We start from the raw sequence: 20858 nt of genomic DNA, 5'->3' as shown, positions 1-20858 counted from the left end.
CCTGAAATATTTTAAGTGGTGCAGGCGTGAAGATTTTCGATTGATTGTTCTTAATTTGTTCATCAAAGCTATTCTCCATAAGTCAACTTTATTCAATAATTGCGTTTCGACAAAACATTTTTGCACTTTCACCCTTGATTATTAACTAATGTGTGAGTTGATGAAAATTAAAAATATTATATTAACATGTGAAAATATAACCACCATAAAAACAATATATTTATGGCACCACAAAAAAGTATCGCCAATTAATTGATAAATATTTAATAAATGACAGATAAACCGCTTTGATTAAAAATACAACAAATCATATATTGATTACCACTTTCCAGAAAAATTGCAATTAATTATAAGTAGATTAAATACAATAGGTTTGCAGAAGAAGCGTGATAGTTTATTATAAAGTTTAAACGAGTTTTTATTATTATGAGATAAATAAAAATGATACATGCTTCTTAACAATTTGTTATGACATAATTCATAGTTTTGTATTTAACTTTTTAGTGACAAATTAACGAGATATCCACAAATATAAACGATATAAAAAATATTATTACATCTTACATTTTTTCCGAGATGTATTGGAACGAGAAAAACATTGACACAACACTTTTCTTCCACAAACCCTTCTATTACATGTAAATACATACATACATATATATATATATATATATATATTCTTTTCAATCATTTTTTTTGTTAATCTATTCAACAGTCGACTGGTCTTGGTCATCATCCTCTGAATCGCCATCGTATTCCAGAATTTGGAAGAAGTTGTTCAATGATTTTAGCATGACTCCTGAAATAGAAAGATATAAATAAGATAATGCGCTCTATAACGTTTTGTACCGAGTTTCATGTATGCATTGAAGCACATGAGGGCAACTCCCGGTCCGCGGCCCGCAGACATGTGGAGTTTCGATCATACCAAAAGTCGTTCAATTAGTCTAAAACGTCGAATGTGTCTGTGTTTTATAAAAGTATTATTTTCATAATACCTAGATAAACAATATACAATTGAAAGAACCGAACCTCAAATTTTGTATGGGTGCCTAGTCCCCTATAACGAAGTCTCAATCTCTACACTATAGGGGGGTCGACTGTACCTAGATAAACCATAATCATATGCACTCAAATGCGTTTCGGGACAAACTAAACCCTAGTATATTCTTGTTGATTTTACACGAAAATAAAAATTATAATATAATTATTAATAATGGTTTTTCTTTTTTTTAATACTACTTAATTTCATTAAACAATTGTTCAAGAGACAAAGATGCATAATATATGAGTACCACGATTGGAATGAGATAATAAAATAGGTTAACTTCAAGCTTTCTGCGTAAAATATGTGACTGTGGCAGCACATTACTTTATTATGACCTTCTATTATTATTATATATTTTCTGAACGTTTATTATTTTAATTTTTATTCTGACCACGGTACTAATAAAATTCTGACCCAGATTTGATTTTTATTTAAGCAATATAATAATACCTCGTATATTTAAAGACCCGGTAAAATTAACTAAAAATCCTTAAAATAAATTTAATTTCACAAAAATTAGGTAAATACAATACCCCTAAAATTAAAATGTTTTGATATTTCAGTCCCAGAGGAGAAAAGGTTGCCCATGCCTGTGTTGATGTAACGATTTTTTAAAAATAAAATGTAGACCTCTTATAAATAAATGCTCATTTGCTCTATATTTCTGCATATTAATTCTATCTAAGATGACAATGAGATAAAACCAATAAATCACCTTTTCCAACTTGCATATTTTGGTCCACCTTCCACGTGTTGAAAGTCTCTGAAGAGATAATTTCAGTCTCCCACAGATTTTCGAATATTCTTGGCGCAATTCCTAAAATGATCACAATCAATAATCAACATTTGCAATATAAATACATAATTTAAAACAAACTAATAATAATAATAAATAAAATTTACCGCTGGGATGTTCCAATTTGTTCATTAAGTCTTGTATTGTAAACAGACACTCTAATTCCAGCTTTGGATCGCATATATAATCAATGAACAGTTCGTAATAATGCTTTAATTTATCGGCGTCGAATCTCGGCTTATGGGACGGTGAACATAACGTGTACATATAAACGGCCTCGGTCAAAGCCCTGATGAACCACAATTCTTTAACGCCTTCGCCGACGTTAGTCTGAAATATTTAAATACAATGATTATCATAATTTTAACAAAGTACATTGTATACAACAATATTGTAATACATCAGTTAATTTTCCTCTTCATATATTTTGAAGTGTCAGGCCACTACTTTTCGTTATTCATCATATGATAATTTTATGAATAAAACATATTGTATATTGTGTTATTTTACCTCGATCCACTGCTTGACATTGGCAACTGTGACCCCAGAGGTGCGATTCTGCATCATATCTTGCAGTTGACTACAAATTTCTTCTGGTAAGGCTTTTTCTTTATCGCCGAATTGTAAGAAATCTAGGTCCATGCACTTCAAAAATTCTTTTGCCTAAAAAAATGTAAGAACAAATTTTGTTTTAATGTGCTATATGAAATATATATTGAATTTTAATACAAGAAAATTAATTGATAATTCATAATGTATTACCGAGAAAAAATAAACGAAGGAACATATATATTACAACGGGGATCGTAATTCACAACTTTATACGAATTAAGTTTGAATTAGATGAAAATATATTGTATACAGTTTTACTCCATCGATGCTTTTCATAGTAAAATATATGTAAACAATTAATATCTCACTTTTTCTTCAGACATCCAATCAGTGAGACGCATATTATTAGAGGCCTCCCAAAGTCGCTTGACTAAATGCACTTCGTTCGAATCTTCTACCTTTTCGCAAAACAACGACATCAAAAATTCATATCCTTTATCTAAAGTAATAATTGTTGAACACGTGGCGTGTAACTGTGAAAATGTTAACTCCTGAAAATAAAAAAAACTATAAATAAACAGATCGGTGCAGTTTATATAATTTAAAAATAAAATACAAACATTATGATTATTGTGCGACCACACAAATTTCGAAAGCAGATCCCAAATGGTTTCATCCTTCTCTAATATGGCGGTGGAAGCTTCCAAAGCCTCTTTGAATTGTTCCAAGAATCTATCGCACGTCAAGTGCTGCTTATAAACAAGCGTGCCAGTCACCCTGCCTATGACTGTGATTATTTTGCTTTTGTTACTGAAATTCATCGAAGACGGTAAAAATTAGCATTATTTAAAAAAAAAAACAACACTTTAAATCTGAATATACAACGCACATTTGGAGAGCCCAAGTTATCAGCATTTTAACTAGGTTTGCCTCGTCCTTTGCCGGACCGTATAGAATAGCATCTAGCAGCTCTGAATAAGGATCTCCTGAGCATTTTTTAAAGTCTTCTATTAATGAGTCGAATGAAAATTCTGAAATAAAACAGTACGTTAACATAGAAGGAATGCAAGATAAAAAAAATGTCTTTCAAGATAAATAAATATACATACGTTTAGGAGATTCTTGTTTGGGAGTAGGTTTATCCGAAACCTTCTCAGCAACTGTAAATTATTCAGAATTAATACATATCTAAATGATATAATTTGATTTGTTATCTTTTTTAAACTTACGCGGCGGTTTCTTCGATGAGTCTGAAGACGGCTCTGTATAAGTCTCGTCTAGCAATGTGTAGGAATTGAACGTTTTAGTTGCAACTGGTGTTCTATTGCCTCTATTGTTGAGGGACGGATTCGGTTTGGGTGTACTAGGAGCGGCAGCGTCTCTCTTGCCGGAAGCAGAGCCCCTGCTCCACATGGAGCTCGTGGGGGGTCCCAATGAAACGTCCGAAATGCGATCTGTCTATACAAAAATCATAAAATGTAGCAATCGTAACACAACGCCTAATTAAAATAAAATTTATCCATACATTTATAGTTCTCAATTTATCGGAATCGACTATATATGTCGTTTTGGCGCGTCTGCCCGATGGGACAGAAGACCAGCCGCTCTCTTCGTTGACGCTTCGAGAGCCGCCGGTGCGTCCAGAGTACACTCGATCGTCACGCTGTGAAGAGCTCGTCGATGGATATTTGGAGAACGAATTCTAAACAGAATTATTTTAGTTAGATACAAACATAATAGGTACAGTCCGTCCAAGATATGAACGCTCATCGTCACAGTATTGGTGAGAAAATATAATAGGGTGACCATGTGAAATTACAAGTGCAATTAATTTTTACTTTTTTAATTTAATTTGTTGAGGAAAGTGTAAAATATCACTTTCTTACTTATTTTGTTTATTTATATACATATTTAACTCAAAAACATGAGAGCAGTTTTGATTTCACTCTCCGGGTTGAATATATGTTCAATATAATATTTTAAAAAATACCAATATAATATTATAGGAATTGTTTTATTGATTTCAAAATACCACAACATGACAATAATTTATAATAAAAATATAACACATTATAATTTTTAATTCAATTTCCCTTAAAACAGCCCTGATTTATTATTGGTAACGTTCTCCTATCAGTGTAAACAAATTCGCAGAAAACTTTGTATGTATGCATGCATGCGTACACGCACCCTTATTTCCAACACAACGATGATGAGCGCTAACATCTTGGATGGACTATACACGTTATTTGATTCACTATAGAAAAGTGGGGCAAGTCAATTTATACGTTGATAAAGTTAAGGAGAAAATTTATAGAAAGAATTTAATTTGCACTTTCATCATCCACGTAAAGACACGTGCCAAAAGTGCAATCGCTCAATATGTAAATTAAAACGTGATGCAATATTGAAGGGAAAAAAATCAGATGAAACAACATGAACTTAATTTAAAAGATGCCAAACTAAATAGAAAAGCCTTACAAGAAAATAAAGCGCTAGCCTCAAATAACTCAGAAAACTATTTTGCTTTTACATTTGATTAGCAAAAAGCACTACCATACACAAAACTGACAGTTTCTGTTCCATGCTATAAACGAAACATGTATGTTTCAAATCAAGGTTTCCACAATTTACATGATGATGAAATTCATATGTATACCTGGGATGAACCAACTGCATCCAGAGGAGCAAAAGTAGTAGCTTTTTGTTGTTTAAAACATCTATAAAATGTGACAACTCAAAAACATGTTATCGCTTTTAGCGATATGTGCAATGGCCAAAATAGAAATATAAAGTTGGCCTTAATGTGGATGAAAATTATTCAGTCTAGCGATAACAATATAGATATTATTGACCATAAATTCTTATTATCTGATTGCGATTTTGGAGTTGAAGAAATGGTTATTGAAAAACTAATTTTCTGTACATTCCCGAGAATTTGTTTGTATTAACAAACATGTCGTAAACAAAATCTATTTTTACTACACAAAATGAAAAGTGAAAACCTTTATTCCAGGGCTGTGGAGTCGTTAAAAAAAAAACACGACTCCGACTCCGATTCCAATATTTACCAACAACACGACTCCACTCCGACTTCGACTCCGACTCAAAAAAGTTTAATTTTATAAGGTATTTTTGGTGTTTTTCTACACGTTTAATATTCATGCGCTATACACATTCATTATTACGCAATTAAAAATTCATAAATTTCATAATATAAAAAAATGCTCGGAGTTGCTCATTTTTCACGACTCCGACTCCAACTCTGGCCAAAACACCACGACTCCAACTCCGACTCCGACTCCACAGCCCTGCTTTATTCAACCAAGCCTCTGGAGGAGGCAATTTTGAAAAGAACCAAAAATAAAAGCTGAAAATCTTCTGTATACGAGTTTTAACCCTTTCCGCTTGTAAGGTGCATGAGACGCACCATCGCTTGGCTCTATATTACTCGTAGGGTGCGTCAGGCGCACCATTTCAATTATTGAATTAATGATTTTTGGGTATTTCCTGTGCATGTTTTGAATGGCGTTTTTGCAGTGTTGTAGACAAGAGTTTCAAGAAACATATCTTATCAAAAAATATCATTTTTACTTGAATCAAGCCGGGGAGAGCTCATTTATTGCGATAAGTCGGGGTTTTTTTGATGACTAAATTTAAATGCAAATGTTCCGTAGATTTCTCCGAAGGCAATGGTTGGCGATCGTCCTTCGGTAGACACGCGTCGGTGACGTTTTTATTGCCTATTGGGTTTTCGACAGAGTCTCAGGTGTACATAATTTGTGTCTAAGTAAGACTAGTGATTAATAATTTTGTTTTAATTACTTATTTTTTCATTTTTTTTAAATTTATTGTGAAATTATTGTTTTAAATTGTATTGTAAAAAAAACAGTGCTATCTCTGAATATAGTGATTGTAATGATAGTGATGGGGAGGATTTCATGTTTGATTTTTCATCTTCCAATGATGATAGTAAAGAAAATAATGTCAAAATTAGACATGTTGCTTTGAATCGAAGATGGAATACAGGCAATTAAAATAATAGCGAAAGAAACGATACCTCAAACAAATCGCACCATAACAGAAAATTGGAGAATAATAACTAGTAATGACATGTATATTAAAAATAGCAATATTTCCACCAAGTGATAAATGTTCTGGGCCCCAAGTTCCCGCAAACTGTATACAACCTATTGATTATTTTCTATTGTTTTACACTGATGAGTTGGTATACTAATAGAACTTGAGGATTTACGAAAAATTAAAAAATAATATTTTTCCATATTTGTTTCCTTAATTTATAATAAATCAACCTCCCACATATTATTAAACGTAGTGCCCTTTTTTGTGCATCACTTTTTATATTTTTATATAAAAATATGCTATTTAAGCATTATTAGCTCGAATATATAAAATCACAAACAAATATGTACCATAAAGCTACTGAAAAGCTAAAGTTTTGTCTATTTTTAATTAAGAAATATATAAAATAATATGACATTAACTGCAACGTTTCATTTGACCTTCGATGGGACGTATTTTAGTTTTTAAAAATATACCTAACATCAGTTTATATAAACCTAGATATACCCTGTGCAAGCGATGTAAGCTTTCTTCGTTCGCAGGTAGATACGTTTATCTAAAACTGAGCGACATGTCTTTGTTATTTGTGTATATTTACTTATTTATGGTTAAAACATTTTTTGGTCACATAAATATTTTAAAATGGGTGGTCGCCCTATTGTGTTTATTTATTGTTAGGGATTGTCAACCAATGGTACTTGAGAGAACCAAAAAAAATTAAAATGTATGTATTTGTTCTGATTTATTCGTTTTTGGTATTAGTTTATTTATATTTATGCTCTAAATATATAATTTTAATTTAAAAAATAGTTTAACATTTTTCCCGAGCTGGCACGAAAAGTACGAAAACGATTACGAGTGCAAAGGGTGCAAAGGGTTAAGAAATGCGCCGTATAAATTATATTATAAAACAGCAATCGAAAGTGATTCACAATTTAAAACGGGGTAGGCCAAAGATTTTCGACAAAATAACATTGCCATCTTTAAATGGAAAAACTAGACCTAGAGAAGAAAAATATAAAGATATGATGGATTTATTGATTTATATACCACCCAAAGATCATGAGTACTTCAAAAATTTGCACCATTTTATTTAAAAAAAATAATAACAATATTCCTTTAGGTATTTTGTTATGTTGTATTTATGTTGTGTGTTATGTATATAATTATTATATTTTTCCTTATTGTTGTTCTTTCTTTTCTATAAAATAATATTAAGCTATATGTTTATTGCACCTATTCGAAAAAAAGTATGAAGTGTTTAAATAAAATAGAAAAGTAAAGAAATAAATTATTCTATCTTTTCTTACTACAATTAAAATCTTGAAAACAGGAAAACAACATTTTCATAAAAACATTGCTCTTTAAAGTGAGGTAAGTCCATTGGGCCCTGTTAAAAAACATGTTTTTTTTTGTTTAAATAACGCGTATATAATTATTGCATATGAAATTTTTATGAAAAAAGACTAAACATATATATATAAAATAATAACTTAATATGGACTTGCCCTACTTTCAAAATCAACAAAACTTAAATCACTATATGAAAGATTCTTCGATTCATTTGAAAATGACTCACCTTCATACGTTCATTCTCCGCTTCCAAATTAATCTCGTCCAATTTTTTAGGGGTAGCCAAAATTTGCCTCGGTACCCAGTTGTTCATCCTAAGTTCGATCACATCTCTGATCATAAACCTGCAGATATTTAAACAGTTTTTTTTAGTAACATTGCCAAAAAATATACTCCTAAAACTATCGTTTATAATCACCTAATACGACTGGTCAATTTATTCGATTTTTCATTGCCTATAGTTTTTAATTGATTTATATACTGCTGAAGGTTTACTTGATGGGTTATCTCTAAGCTTTTGCCAATTGTTGTCAACAATTTGCACAGAGACTCCATTGTCTCCTCTTCAATTTTCGTCAAGAGACCGGTGATACAGATGATCATGATATTGCTATTGATGTACTGTTGCTTGAAAAGCTCACCTGAAAATAAAAAAAAGTATCCATTGTAACACGTCTCCAAATGGAAAGGAAATAATTGGGTTTGGTTACGAACTTTTTGGCTTTGTGCCAAAATTTATTTATTTAATATGTATCATATTTGAAGATGTGAATAAAAAAATATAATATATAAATTAAGTTAAAATCCCAGATTCTACTAATATCAATAATAATGCTTATAAATAACATAAATTACTGATATTGTCTACCCAATTACGGTGAATAAATAATGCCTTACCAATAAATTTCACGTTTCCAAGAGAGCGCATGCGCGATTTACGGTCCTTCTCTTCCCATTGTAACTGAAGAGCTTTCTTTTCTTCCTATAAAAAACAAAAAAAAAACATTGTACATATGCCTAAATGTTACAATGATCTTGAGACATTAATATTTACAAACATACGTTAAAAATTTCACTGCAAGTATGAAGAGGTAGTACAAAAAAAAAAAGAGTACTTAAAACCTATATATAATATAACTAATAACACTACGAAAAAAAACACAAAGATAAGAGAGCACGATTTATATGTGAAATGTTATTGATATTATAGATTTAATTTTATTGTAAAATTGCAGCAAGCAACGATTGTAAAAAGAAAATAAACGTTATAAAAAACGAATCCTCATTAGAAAAAACTAACTATAGTATGTAATTCTGCATATAAATAGAGGTAACTTATCTTTATGCTAAACTTTTTAATGTAGTGTATTCGCAAGCAAAACTTTGTTTGAGAGATAAGATTGTCTCATGTGCGAGACAATGCGCCAGCTAATGAATTATTAATCTAGAAGTTCCACCATCTGTTATATAAAGAAATAATTTTACTGCAGGAGATTGTGTCTTTGGCATATATTTGGAATATGTAACGTATGTATATTGCATATAAAATATAGATCGCATCGCCAACCAGCTTACCTAGCATACTATGTATCATCCTTGCAGTAAAATTAACGCGACTGAAACTGTATCTATTACCCGACCACGTCCGTTGACTTACCGGATCGGTGCATTCCTCAATCTCTTTCGATTTGGTCCTGGATAATCTCTCTTCATCCTTGTCCCGCTGGAACTCTGTCTGACACTTTTTAATAATCAGATACCTAAAACTAACCGACTGATCTTCCGATATCGCCCTTTTGACCTGAATTCAGAAAATAAATGTTTACTTCCCGAGCGCATAAATAAATATAAGAATAAGGTTAAACAATGTCACCTTGATTTGTTCCAGGTCTTTACACATCAACGCGTAAATTTCTGCAAAGCTCGGCTCGTCGACTGCTTTTTCAAAAACCAAATTGATTACTCCTTCAAGGATTTCTTCATTGTCAATCTTAAACTCTCGCACTTGATTTATAAGTTTTTTGAAGTTCTGCGGTGTTATTTTATTCAATATGCTTCTGAACTTTTTATATATTTCCTATGAAAAACATCACGATTATTACATATTTATTTTAATTAGATTTTTGATAAAGAAAAAGTTGTCAATCCTTACTTCAATTCTCGTTTTTTCAGTGTCAACCTCGACTGGTTCATCTTTCTTTTGCCTGGTCGGCTTCCATGCATTTTCGCTCTCGTTTAACTTAACGTCTCGATTCAACGTAATTTGAATGACATTAGATTTGCTATTTGCGCCGCCGCCGCGTCTTTCGTCTTGTCGTGTCGAACCGCTTGGGCCTTGATTTCCCTTTAAGCTCTGTTTACCTGAAAGATAATATAATTACACTTATTAAGCGCATCGTTTCTAATTTATAACCTAACACTACATTTATTTTGTAAAAATTATTACATATGTCAATTAGCTGATGTTACTTTTAGGTGAATGAGTCACTATCATTCTGATACATCTCGAAATTAGGTACTGATGCGGATAGAACCGGACTGAATACCCTGTTGTTTTTAACATTTTAATTTCAATGTAATATTTAATTTCTTCATATGAAATTTATATCTCACAATTTTCAGGCTATCCTTCTATTTCACAAATCCCATTTAGACGCAGAAAATTAAATGGTCAGAATTTAAATCAAATTTGGGTCAAAATAAAAATAATAAAAGGTCAGAATAAAAACAATAATGTTCAGAATAAAAATAATAGATGGTCAGAAAAAAAAATAACACATGTTCATAATAAAGTAACGTACTGCCACTTTAACATATTTTACGCAGGAAACCTATTTTATTATCTCATTCCAATTGTGGTACTCATATATGCGTCTTTGCCTTTTGAACAATTGAATATGCGAAGCGAATATCGTTGTAAGTCATAAATACGTAAGTAGTCAACTTTACAGGAGGTAGAAAATTAGTTTACAGATTTACCTATGTTTATTTTTGGATTTTTATATAATTATATATCACAATTTATTCATCAGAAAGGTATATATATAAGAAAATATTGGATTTTGTCAAGAACGAACATATTTAATTGTGGAATAACGCAAGTTATGATGTTGTAACGTTGTTCCGCTGTATGCCAGAAAGTACCTATGAATCATTTATAACATTTGACAAAAATTCATCTACTAATACATAATTTTAAAATTAAATATAATAGTGGTCATTTAAAAAGATTTAATAAAAAAATTGGACAAAAAATATTTAAAAACAATAAAAAAAGGGCAAGTCCAAGATAAAACCTACTGATCTCTCAGGGGAAAATAAGAAGAAGTAGACAAACATCGCATCTCGAATATTGCTCTATAGTTTGCCGGCGCTTTGATATTACTGTTTTAAAAATATGATAGCTCTTTACCAATATTAATACGAACTTCTGATATTAAAGTATTGGTCAAACTGTATTTAAACCGAAGTTTGGGCAATAGGAGGGCGCAAAAACAATAATCACCTCTCAGAAGTAAAAAATTCACATCAAAAGCAATAAAATCGTGGCGGCGCCGTTGCAGTGGGAACGCTCGACAACGAGCGTTCCCACTGCAATGGCACGATTTTATTGCTTTTGACGTGGATTTTTGACTTCTGAGAAGAAATAATTGTTTTTTGCGCTCTCCTATTGGTCAAAATTCAGTTTAGATATGCTTCAACCGATTCTCACTTATTGAAAGTTATAAAAAGTCCTAAAATGAACATTGGATAACACTGCGATGGCGACAGCACAGTTTTATTGCTTTTGACGTGAATTATAAACAGAGATTCTCTTGAATTTACCCAGAAAAATGCAAGTCATTTAATGAAATACTATGATTCTTGATGAAATGGAATTAATAAAAAAAAAACGACCATTGACTGTCCAACTTCCCCCCCTCCCCGGAAACATACGAAAAAAAAGTAACATCAACATTGACTTTATAATAAAAATTTAATTTTTAACATTTGTTGCCAAAATTTTATTGCCATTTAACATAACATTTTTCTAAACAAATATATTTTTATTAACTTAAAGTAACAAAAAGTTAATTTAATATATGATTAAATCGTTCATATAGTGTTACATAATTCATACTTGGGAAATTAATCGAACATTTAAATATTTGTTATTTTATTGAGCTTTTTCTGTCGATATTAGTAAATGGCTTATGTATAAGTAAAATAGCTTTTCTCTTACCATGTTGTGATCTTCTGCTGGGTGTTCCGCTGCGCGGGGGCCCTCTCGCATATGCAGGAATGAAACTCTGTTTAAAATTGCCATTTTCACCGTCTAAAAGCCTTGCAGTCGTCGACGACGGAGTTGTAGGCACAACACGGGTCACCTAAACAACACAAGCATTAATACATCCATAAATCTATTTATATAACATATATATGCATATAAAAAATACCCTTTGAGTTAGATCGGCAGCTACTAATTCAAACTTTTCTACATTATCAGGCTTCTTTTGAGCAATTGGACTGTCTCTTAAGGAATATAAGAAGTCACAGTCATAGTATTTTTTCCCACTAGGATTATTAGGAGACCATTGATCTATCGAATAAAAAGATTAATAAATATTGTTCAAATAAGTATTGAGCAACTGCAATTAATTACCTTCTTTATAATTCAATTCTAAACTGCCGTTCACCGCCTTCTCGTTTTTGTTATCCAATTCAATGTTTTCCGATTTACTCTTTTTTATTAACGTAAAACTCTTCTCAACATTGTTGCTATTTATGTGCGCTTCCTCCTCATCAGCCTTAACCTCGTCACATGTCGACTCTTCTTCTTTAATATCACAAGTTTCTTCTTCTACTTTGATTTCGGTGGCACCGTTAATCTCCAAAATGTCTATCCCTTCTACGAGATACAATAATGAAATAGAAAGCGATACAAAACCATAATAAACAAAATAAACTAACCTTGGGGACTGATTGTTGTATTAATAATATCCATGTTTAGAATATCAATTAAATGTCGATGATAAGAATGTCAATTGTTGACTTGGTGAATGCTGTAAATGATAATAAAAGTTTATCAGATTTAGCAGGTTAATTAATTGCATGCGTAAAAACAAACAAACAAACAAACAAACTGAAGAGAGATAAGAAAGACATTCATTTATTATGAATACAACGAAGCAAATTTAGAACAATCACAGATTTTATGAAGCATAAAAATTATTACTTCAAAAGGTTTAACGCTTTTAAAAATATATTTTGATAAGAAAACAGCGATTGGACTTGCATAACACTTGCATTTTCAGCTGCCCGTATAGTGTTAAGATTATATTATAATAATGGATGTACTTTCAAGCTCCCAATAAATGCGCATATATCTTTTTAATTTTTATAAACAAAATTGTATTCACTGATAATCACTGATAATCTAGTGTTACCACCTTTATTATAATCTACAAAAGTTCAACTGAGATGAATAAGATACACCTTTACTGTAACTTATATTTAAATCATCAATACAAATAATAAGCAGACAAATCAAATTAGAATTAACGTCTTGTCTATTACATCAAATCATAATCATATTTTTAATGATTTTTTGTATTTGCTACAGTAAAAACAGTAATAGTCAAACTGTGGATCGTTTACCAATAAAATAACTGACCTACTTAAACAAGTCGAGGTCATTTAAGGAGCAAATATTAATAGCAAGACTTCGAAAGACCTTTAGAATAAATTATTGATTTATAAGTATAGATAATTGGATTAAACGTGCACAAGTGAGCAGATGCTGATATGATGTAAATAAAATGGGTATATTACCTAGAGTCCTAGAGGATATCGATTTTTTAAACTATTTTAGTTAATATGATTAATATCAATTAACATCTTTAGCTTAAGGGCTAAAGGCACATGAGGTGAGATACTTTCCTTTTCGCTCGCTCGCGTGTTCATTGACGGGAGTGAGTGAGAGATAAGGGCTCACTCACTCCCGTCACTTAACACGCGAGCGAGCGAAAGGGAAAGTATCTCAATGCATGCGCATGGTTACAGTAAATATGCAGTTTGACGTGTTTTTTTTTCTGTATGAAGTTGAAATGACGAAATACAAATTTGTGCATATAGTATTTGATGTGTAAATAATCATAAATTATTCCAAATGTGAAGCAATATCAATATTTTATAAGAATATTTTCATTAAACATTTAAATAAAAAAAAGCAGAGTATTATATTTCATTTCTCTATTTTTAGATATAACAGAACAATTGTCGATCTGTAATTAGACGATTTATAAGTTCATTTATACACATTTGATAATTTGTTAGTATACACATGGAGGTGATTTAATTTTACGTATTATTCTATAATTATTTTTTATGATTTTATATTATAATTTAGAAAAAAATCTGTGATTTTGTAAAATAAAATTTATATTGTATTGATATTTTCTATAGAAAGCATTTACATTATGTTTTTTATTTATTATTTCTTCAGTTATATATGTGAATATATAACTATCTGGAGCACCTCATAAACAGTGAAAGCAATATTGCTCAAAGGGTTAATATATCAAGTGTTAAATAAAAATATTTGCACTTCTCACTTACATACGTAATAGCTTTAATCTACGTAACTCCGTAAAAAAACATCTGTACACATAGATGAGCAACAAATCACACGAGAGAAAGCAAGCAGTATGCAATTAGTATGTACAGTATAGAGCATTGTATTTGTCGAAAAGTACACCATCAGAATTCAGTGACAATATGTAAGGATATAATTATAAGTAATGGTCCCCAAATGAAATTTGTATTTAAAACTTAAATCAACAGGAAAATAATATGTTGCAAATTTGCTTCAGACCAAACATATTTTTCTCGCACTTTTGCACTTGAATCTAAAATGTATATAATGATATTTTCAAATAAGTCGTATTAATGTGTTAGTTACATATACACGGTAAAAGAATATTTTCCATATATTCACTTATAGCAACAAAAATGTTATTTTTTATTAACTAGATAAGACTCAATTTACTGATTTTTTAAAAGAATAATGTGTCATTAAAATTTAAAATTGCTCATTAAGTTATATATAAATTGGATTTTAGAAATTCTGATATTTTAAATTAAGTGATTAAAATAAATTCGACAACTTTTAAAAGATAAAGTGAAAAGTGTAGTATCTTCACTTTCATATGCAAATGAAACATACAAGTTACGGTAAGAATGTATTAAGTTACAGAGTTCTACATGTTTTTTTAATCAAACTTGTTCCGTTCGATTAAAAAAATTCGACATGAAACTATTATCATTTTATCACGTTTTATTAAAAAATATAATACTATTTGAGGTTATGTCGCACATGCTTCTCATAAAAATATCATTAAACACTTCTAATACTCTTTTCAATTTAAAAAAACTGTTCAGATGCATATAACTACCACCGAATACAATGATTCGCTGTAGTTTTGTAATTAGCTACATTTTTCTTGCTAAAATATGTTTTTGTACAAATCGAACGTTATCACCACCATAAAACTTGTATTATTCTTATAAATTGTAAAAATATAGAGGGGTCTCTTATCACAAAATCAATTGGTTCCATGAACCGGTTCGTGTTACAGAACGCGATTTTCCATAGTAACTTATAGGAAATGAATAAATTAATATCGGACTTACCACAAAAGAGGTAACCATTTTTACATATATCTACTACTCATTATTCCTAATGCTTGCAAGTTTTTCGCCGTTTCTGATTTTTAACAATGAAGATTGTATTCAGCGCTGATTGTTTTATTCTATTTTTAACTTAGTTGATTGCGTGGAGAACCATTATCTTCCACATATCTATATTTTCTCAAAAGCAACAGTGGTGCTTAGTCGTATCATACGATACTTCCACATAAATGTGCAAGTGTAACGTCGTTAATTCAGCTTAACTATGCCTGGAGGACAATAGCTCTCCATGAGACCTTTCATGTAACTATTTTTCATTTAAAAATATATTTAGATTGTGTGCAATTAGCAATTGTTTTGACAAAATCAGGAAATAAAAACAAAAAGTTAGCGATGTCGTTACTCATTGTATTTTTAATGTTTTAAGAATGTCATTAGAAAATGCAAAATATAAGTGAAACTTAGAATCTAGTGATAAAAAACCACAATGATTCAGACAGAACAGAACAACAAAGTTAAAAACATAATTGAAAATATATTTTTGCAGGTAAAAATCTGTTAAAACTCGTAGTTAGCATTGTCACACACCAAACGCCACCTTTATCTCATATAGCGAAAAAAAGGAAAGCAGCACTATTAATTTTGACTAAGCATAATAGCAATGCTTTATATACACCACTTGTCCTAAAACCGCGAGGACTAGTTTCATATGTCCGGTTCTATACTATATTTGCGTTAAAACAGTTCGAGAGCTATCCATTTTATCATTATTCATAATTGAAAAAGAGATGTCAAGTTTGCGTTTACGCCCCTAAGCTCTAAAGCACACAATACCGATATACTTATCATTACCCCTGTTTATATTTTGAACAAATTTATAGAAATTAAAATCATTAATATATTTATCAATTAATCGGAATATCAGTCATTGAGGATTTGGAACGGTGTAGATCGTCAGAAAAAAGCCTAGCTAAAATTTGGGTTGATGCGATGGATCAACTTTGTCGTACTACAATATTTTACAAACAACCTGGAGAAAGCCAGCAGTAACCAAAAACTATTGCAGTATGAAAGGTTAAAATATACATTATAGTGTACTTTTTTAAATGCATTGTAAATATTACTTAAAAATTAAGCATTTTACAAAGGAGATAAATACCGCTTCATAAAACTAGATAGGAACAACTCTACATCGGAAAATCACCCTTTCTCTTTCTTGGAAGGCAGTTCTTAACTAATTGAAATGAGCTATTTACTTGATAGGAGCGATTTAACAGGGAAGTATTTAAAGAGATATGTGCATTTAAATAAATACTTTGTTCCATACAACAAATTGTTCGCGAATTTATGCAAGGTAAATCTTCGGATTTTTTTCTTCAGAAAAGTATTCATGGGGTGTTCACTGTTCTGAACAATGCTCACTCAAACAATTATTTTATATATTACTCACTCAAATTGTCCTCTTACTCAACTCGTTACCCACAAGTTATAGGAGGATCAAATGAGGATTAAGGAGATTTTTGAAGTAGTGAAGCGCTATGTAAGTATAGAAGTCCCGCTTGTGTTCTAGTTCCTAAAAATCTCCTCGATAGTAGTTGAAGGAATTGGACCTATGGTGATGTATTTCTCTTTTTTAACTATTTTCCGTTACTTCAAATTGGTATTTATGCAGCTAATTCAGCTCTTCCGTGATCAATTATGCATAATTAAACTCATAATTGAGTTAAAGTTATCAACTGGAGTGCTTTGCTGTAGTATCTTCAAATTTATTGTCTGAATAAAATTGGGAATGTAATTTAACACTTTTTTATCATATGCATCGTTTTATATCTAGTTAGCACCTGAGTAAAACCGAAATGAAGTTATTTTTATTATTACGAAAAAAGGTTTTATCCAGTTGACGTGTTCTCTCAGAAGTGGCATAACCCACATTTTTTTTAAAATCACCTTTCAAAAGAATTGTGTCAATACAGGGTCCTTTGGAGGATTGAAAATGGGTCATAGATAGGTCAAAGTAGGATATGAGTTATATCACTACTTAAAAACAGACGATCGATTTTTCTTATACAAATAAAACCAACTCAAAACGATACAAAAGTTTAATTTGAAACGTCGCAGTGTCGCCATTTTTATTTTACCATCGTAATAAATTGAATATAAAAATAGCTCGTCGTGGAGCTTTTGGCCGAAACTTATGGCCAAATAGAGATATTCAAACGTTACGCAAGTACAAGGCGCTGAAAGCAGTTCTGAACGTGATTTAAAACGCACTTCAAATATAGTCGCCATTTTCTTTTTTTAAATTCGAATGTTCATATGTTTTTTTCTTAAGACGACAATTCGCGAACATAATAGGTCACGGGAGCTGCGATTTAGTTTCTTCAAACAAATTGGAAATGTTCTAAAACTGCTTCATTGTTTCCAAGGTCGTCTCTATGCGAAATGCGATAACGCACACATACGCACCGATTGACTTTGACTTTCGTTTTCGCGGGGAAAGGGGGGAGCAGGGCTCCCGTGAGTGTCGGGGGGCGCGCGCCCGTCATCAGAAAACGGGCCGTAAATAACCGCGAAACGGGAGTACTGCTCTAAAAATACCAGCTGGACCACGTGGGCGGAGGCGCACGCGCACCCCGCGAGACATATGGATCCGAGCACGTGGAGGGAGACACAGGACGGAGGGAAGCACGCCATTTCGTGGCGCCGACACTCACGCCCTCAATTAGAATTATTATGTAAACGAATACGTCGCGAGTGGTGTTGGCGAGAAATATTACAAAAAGTCGTACGCGGATGAGCGGCGACTACGCCCTACCTTTATGCATACGCCAGCGCCAACGGCGGCCGGCGCGCGACTGAAGCCACGTTCTGGAACCCCCACTACTCATGGTTAATTCGGCGGGCAACCACCCGCTCACGTATGGCGCCAAATTGAAATCGAGAGATGCTATGAATGAACAATGCGATATATGGCCCGACATTTTGTCGCTTTTTAGAAAATGGCCGATTATATACATCAATAAACACGCGTATTAAAAGTGTCAAATGTTAGTTTGTTCGCTTAACCACTGCTATACGAACTGTATCGAAATTTACGAGAAAATTATGATCAATTTCATTGTCCTATCGAGCGAACAATTCGCAACGTAGTGAAAAAATTTGAAGAGACTGGAAGCGTTGGAGATTATAAGGCATGTGCATCATCGTGGCGCCTGTTAAATTCAGAATATCGCTGCTGTAAATAAAAATGTGGCCAAGGACCCGGAATTGTCGATTCATCGACGTTCGTAGCTTTTGACTTTTGCACATTTTGCATCTTGACTTACATCTAAACACATATAAACTTCTGAAAAAACTGAAGCCCAGATATGGAAATTTATGAAAATACACACATATAAAAATCATTATATGAATACATACTACATTGATAGTATTGACGAGATTGTGCATTCAATAACTCAATTCAATAAATTAGTACAAAACAATAATTAAACTTTTAATGCAAAATTTGGGGAATTTAAATAGAAGAAATTCATAATTTAATATTTAAATTAAAAAAAGAACCAGTGCTGATGAATTAGATGTAAATATAATTAAAGAAACATGGGAAATACTAAGAACTAAATTATATATGACTGAGAAATACTTGAAAATTAAAAGATTGCTACTATTATATATGTACCTAAAATAAAAAATAGTTAAAAGTTTGAGGAAATGAGACCAATTAACATCTTGCCTTGCATAAAAAAGGTGATCGAAGAAGTAGTAATCAAACCATTAATATATTATATTATTTCACAAAACATCCTGTGTATACAACAATTGGGATTCAGAGAAGAAAATTCCACTGAGACTGGATTACAAATAGTGATAAATGATTGGTTGTTGACCAAGAATACGAACAAAATCATTGGAGCAGTTTTCTTGGGTTTCAAATGAGCTTTCAAAACAGTAGACAGAAGTATAATGTTAAAGAAATTAGAGAGTATATGAATAAGTGAAAAAGTTTTAAAATGGTTTGATAATGATTTAAAAGAGAGAAAGCAAAATTTTATAATAAATTATGCTTATTCCAAAGAGAAAATAATATCTCATGGTGTAACACAGGGATCCAAATTAGGACCATTGTTGTTTATAATATATAATAATGATGTAAAATACATCTGTTTGCAAACGTTACTTTAATTTATTGCATAGGTGATAATGTTAAAGAAGTTGTAGATAACTTAAATAATGAATTAAGCATAATAGAAATATGGTTAAAAAATAATGTAGTTAAAAAAAAAATGAGTATAAACTAAACGTTTATAAATTATAAAGATATGTTAGAATCTTATCTAGTCTTATCTAAGTAATCTAACTGTTAGATAATAATATAAAAATAGTTATATATAACTCTATTGTATAAATAGTTGATATTATCAAATATTTAGAAGAAATTGTAGATTAAAAAATGTAATATTAAGAAACATTGTAATTACATATTGAAAAAAATAAAAAAAATTAATATATTATCTAGGATGAAAAATATGATAAGTATAAATGAAAAAAATACTCGATAGTATTATATTGCCTTACTTCAATTATTGTGCAGCAATATTATATATGCTTTAAAAAATTGGATAAAACTATGTTGTAAAAATTACAAAATAGGGCAATGAGAGTAGTTTTATATAAAAATAGATCTTCTAGTTGTAGAAGTATGATTGATAGATTAGAATGGTTGGATATTTAAGAAATATTGTATATTAAGAGTTTTTAAATTAAGGTGCTTTAAGTATAATAAAATAAATTTGCTATTAAGAAACGATTGAAAGTATATTCATCTAAAAAAAGTTGATATTTTGAAGAAATTATAATTTTTCAGACAATTTTTTTGTTAAATTTGTAGACATAATGTCACTGTATTTGAGAAATCATTTTTTTAATAAAATACAATTATAAAACTAGTATATGTAGAAATATACGGAGCACAATCAATGACTTATTTTTTATTGAATTTTGCTAATAACTTATCGTAAACATGAAAATGGTTATAAACCGGTAACATATGTATATACGTAGTATGTTTGTAAAATTATTTATTTTATTGATTATATATATCATCCAATATGACCCTTTTTTCAATTTTATTTTACCGTTTTTTCGTATCTCACAATGGAGAAAATAGCTTCTTGGAACTAGATAAGAAATGACAATAAGAATGAGAGAAAGGGTGGCTTACCGATAGAAGGCAGTTCTTATCTATTTCAGAGAAGCGATGTTTATCTCCTTTCGGCGCAGTAACATAATTTAAACACTAAGTACACTTTAAAATAACATTGCTTTAAAAATCAAGCTGCTGTTAAAAATACATAT

The 20858-nt window shown here is 30.9% G+C and overlaps 1 protein-coding gene across 4 annotated transcripts; it reads right to left on the bottom strand.

Moving 5' to 3' along the window:
• Positions 1–389: 389 nt before the first annotated feature.
• Positions 390–18357, bottom strand: LOC148234453 (eukaryotic translation initiation factor 4 gamma 3-like). 4 transcript variants are annotated; one of them, XM_088188452.1, is made up of 21 exons: positions 17967–18357; positions 12783–12874; positions 12475–12720; positions 12269–12411; positions 12055–12199; positions 9985–10193; positions 9706–9909; positions 9490–9633; positions 8730–8814; positions 8251–8473; positions 8059–8176; positions 3922–4098; positions 3626–3854; positions 3506–3556; positions 3286–3427; positions 3017–3206; positions 2765–2947; positions 2355–2507; positions 1952–2174; positions 1764–1865; positions 390–799 (listed from the first exon to the last, which is right to left on the bottom strand). In XM_088188452.1, exons 2-21 carry the CDS (start codon positions 12814–12816, stop codon positions 705–707), a joined length of 3096 nt encoding a protein of 1031 aa, XP_088044578.1. In that variant the 5' UTR covers positions 12817–12874; positions 17967–18357; the 3' UTR covers positions 390–704. The 4 variants fall into 4 exon arrangements, with proteins under 4 accessions (XP_088044578.1, XP_088044576.1, XP_088044577.1 ...); XM_088188450.1 differs by having other exon boundaries at positions 18099–18357; XM_088188451.1 differs by having other exon boundaries at positions 18290–18357.
• Positions 18358–20858: the final 2501 nt, after the last annotated feature.

Source organism: Plectrocnemia conspersa, unplaced genomic scaffold (assembly GCF_051122295.1).
Source record: "Plectrocnemia conspersa isolate PC_06_02 unplaced genomic scaffold, ASM5112229v1 ptg000006l, whole genome shotgun sequence".
NCBI classification, from domain to species: domain Eukaryota; kingdom Metazoa; phylum Arthropoda; class Insecta; order Trichoptera; family Polycentropodidae; genus Plectrocnemia; species Plectrocnemia conspersa.
Note: the sequence above shows the minus strand (reverse complement) of the source record. Positions and strands in the feature narration are given on the sequence as shown.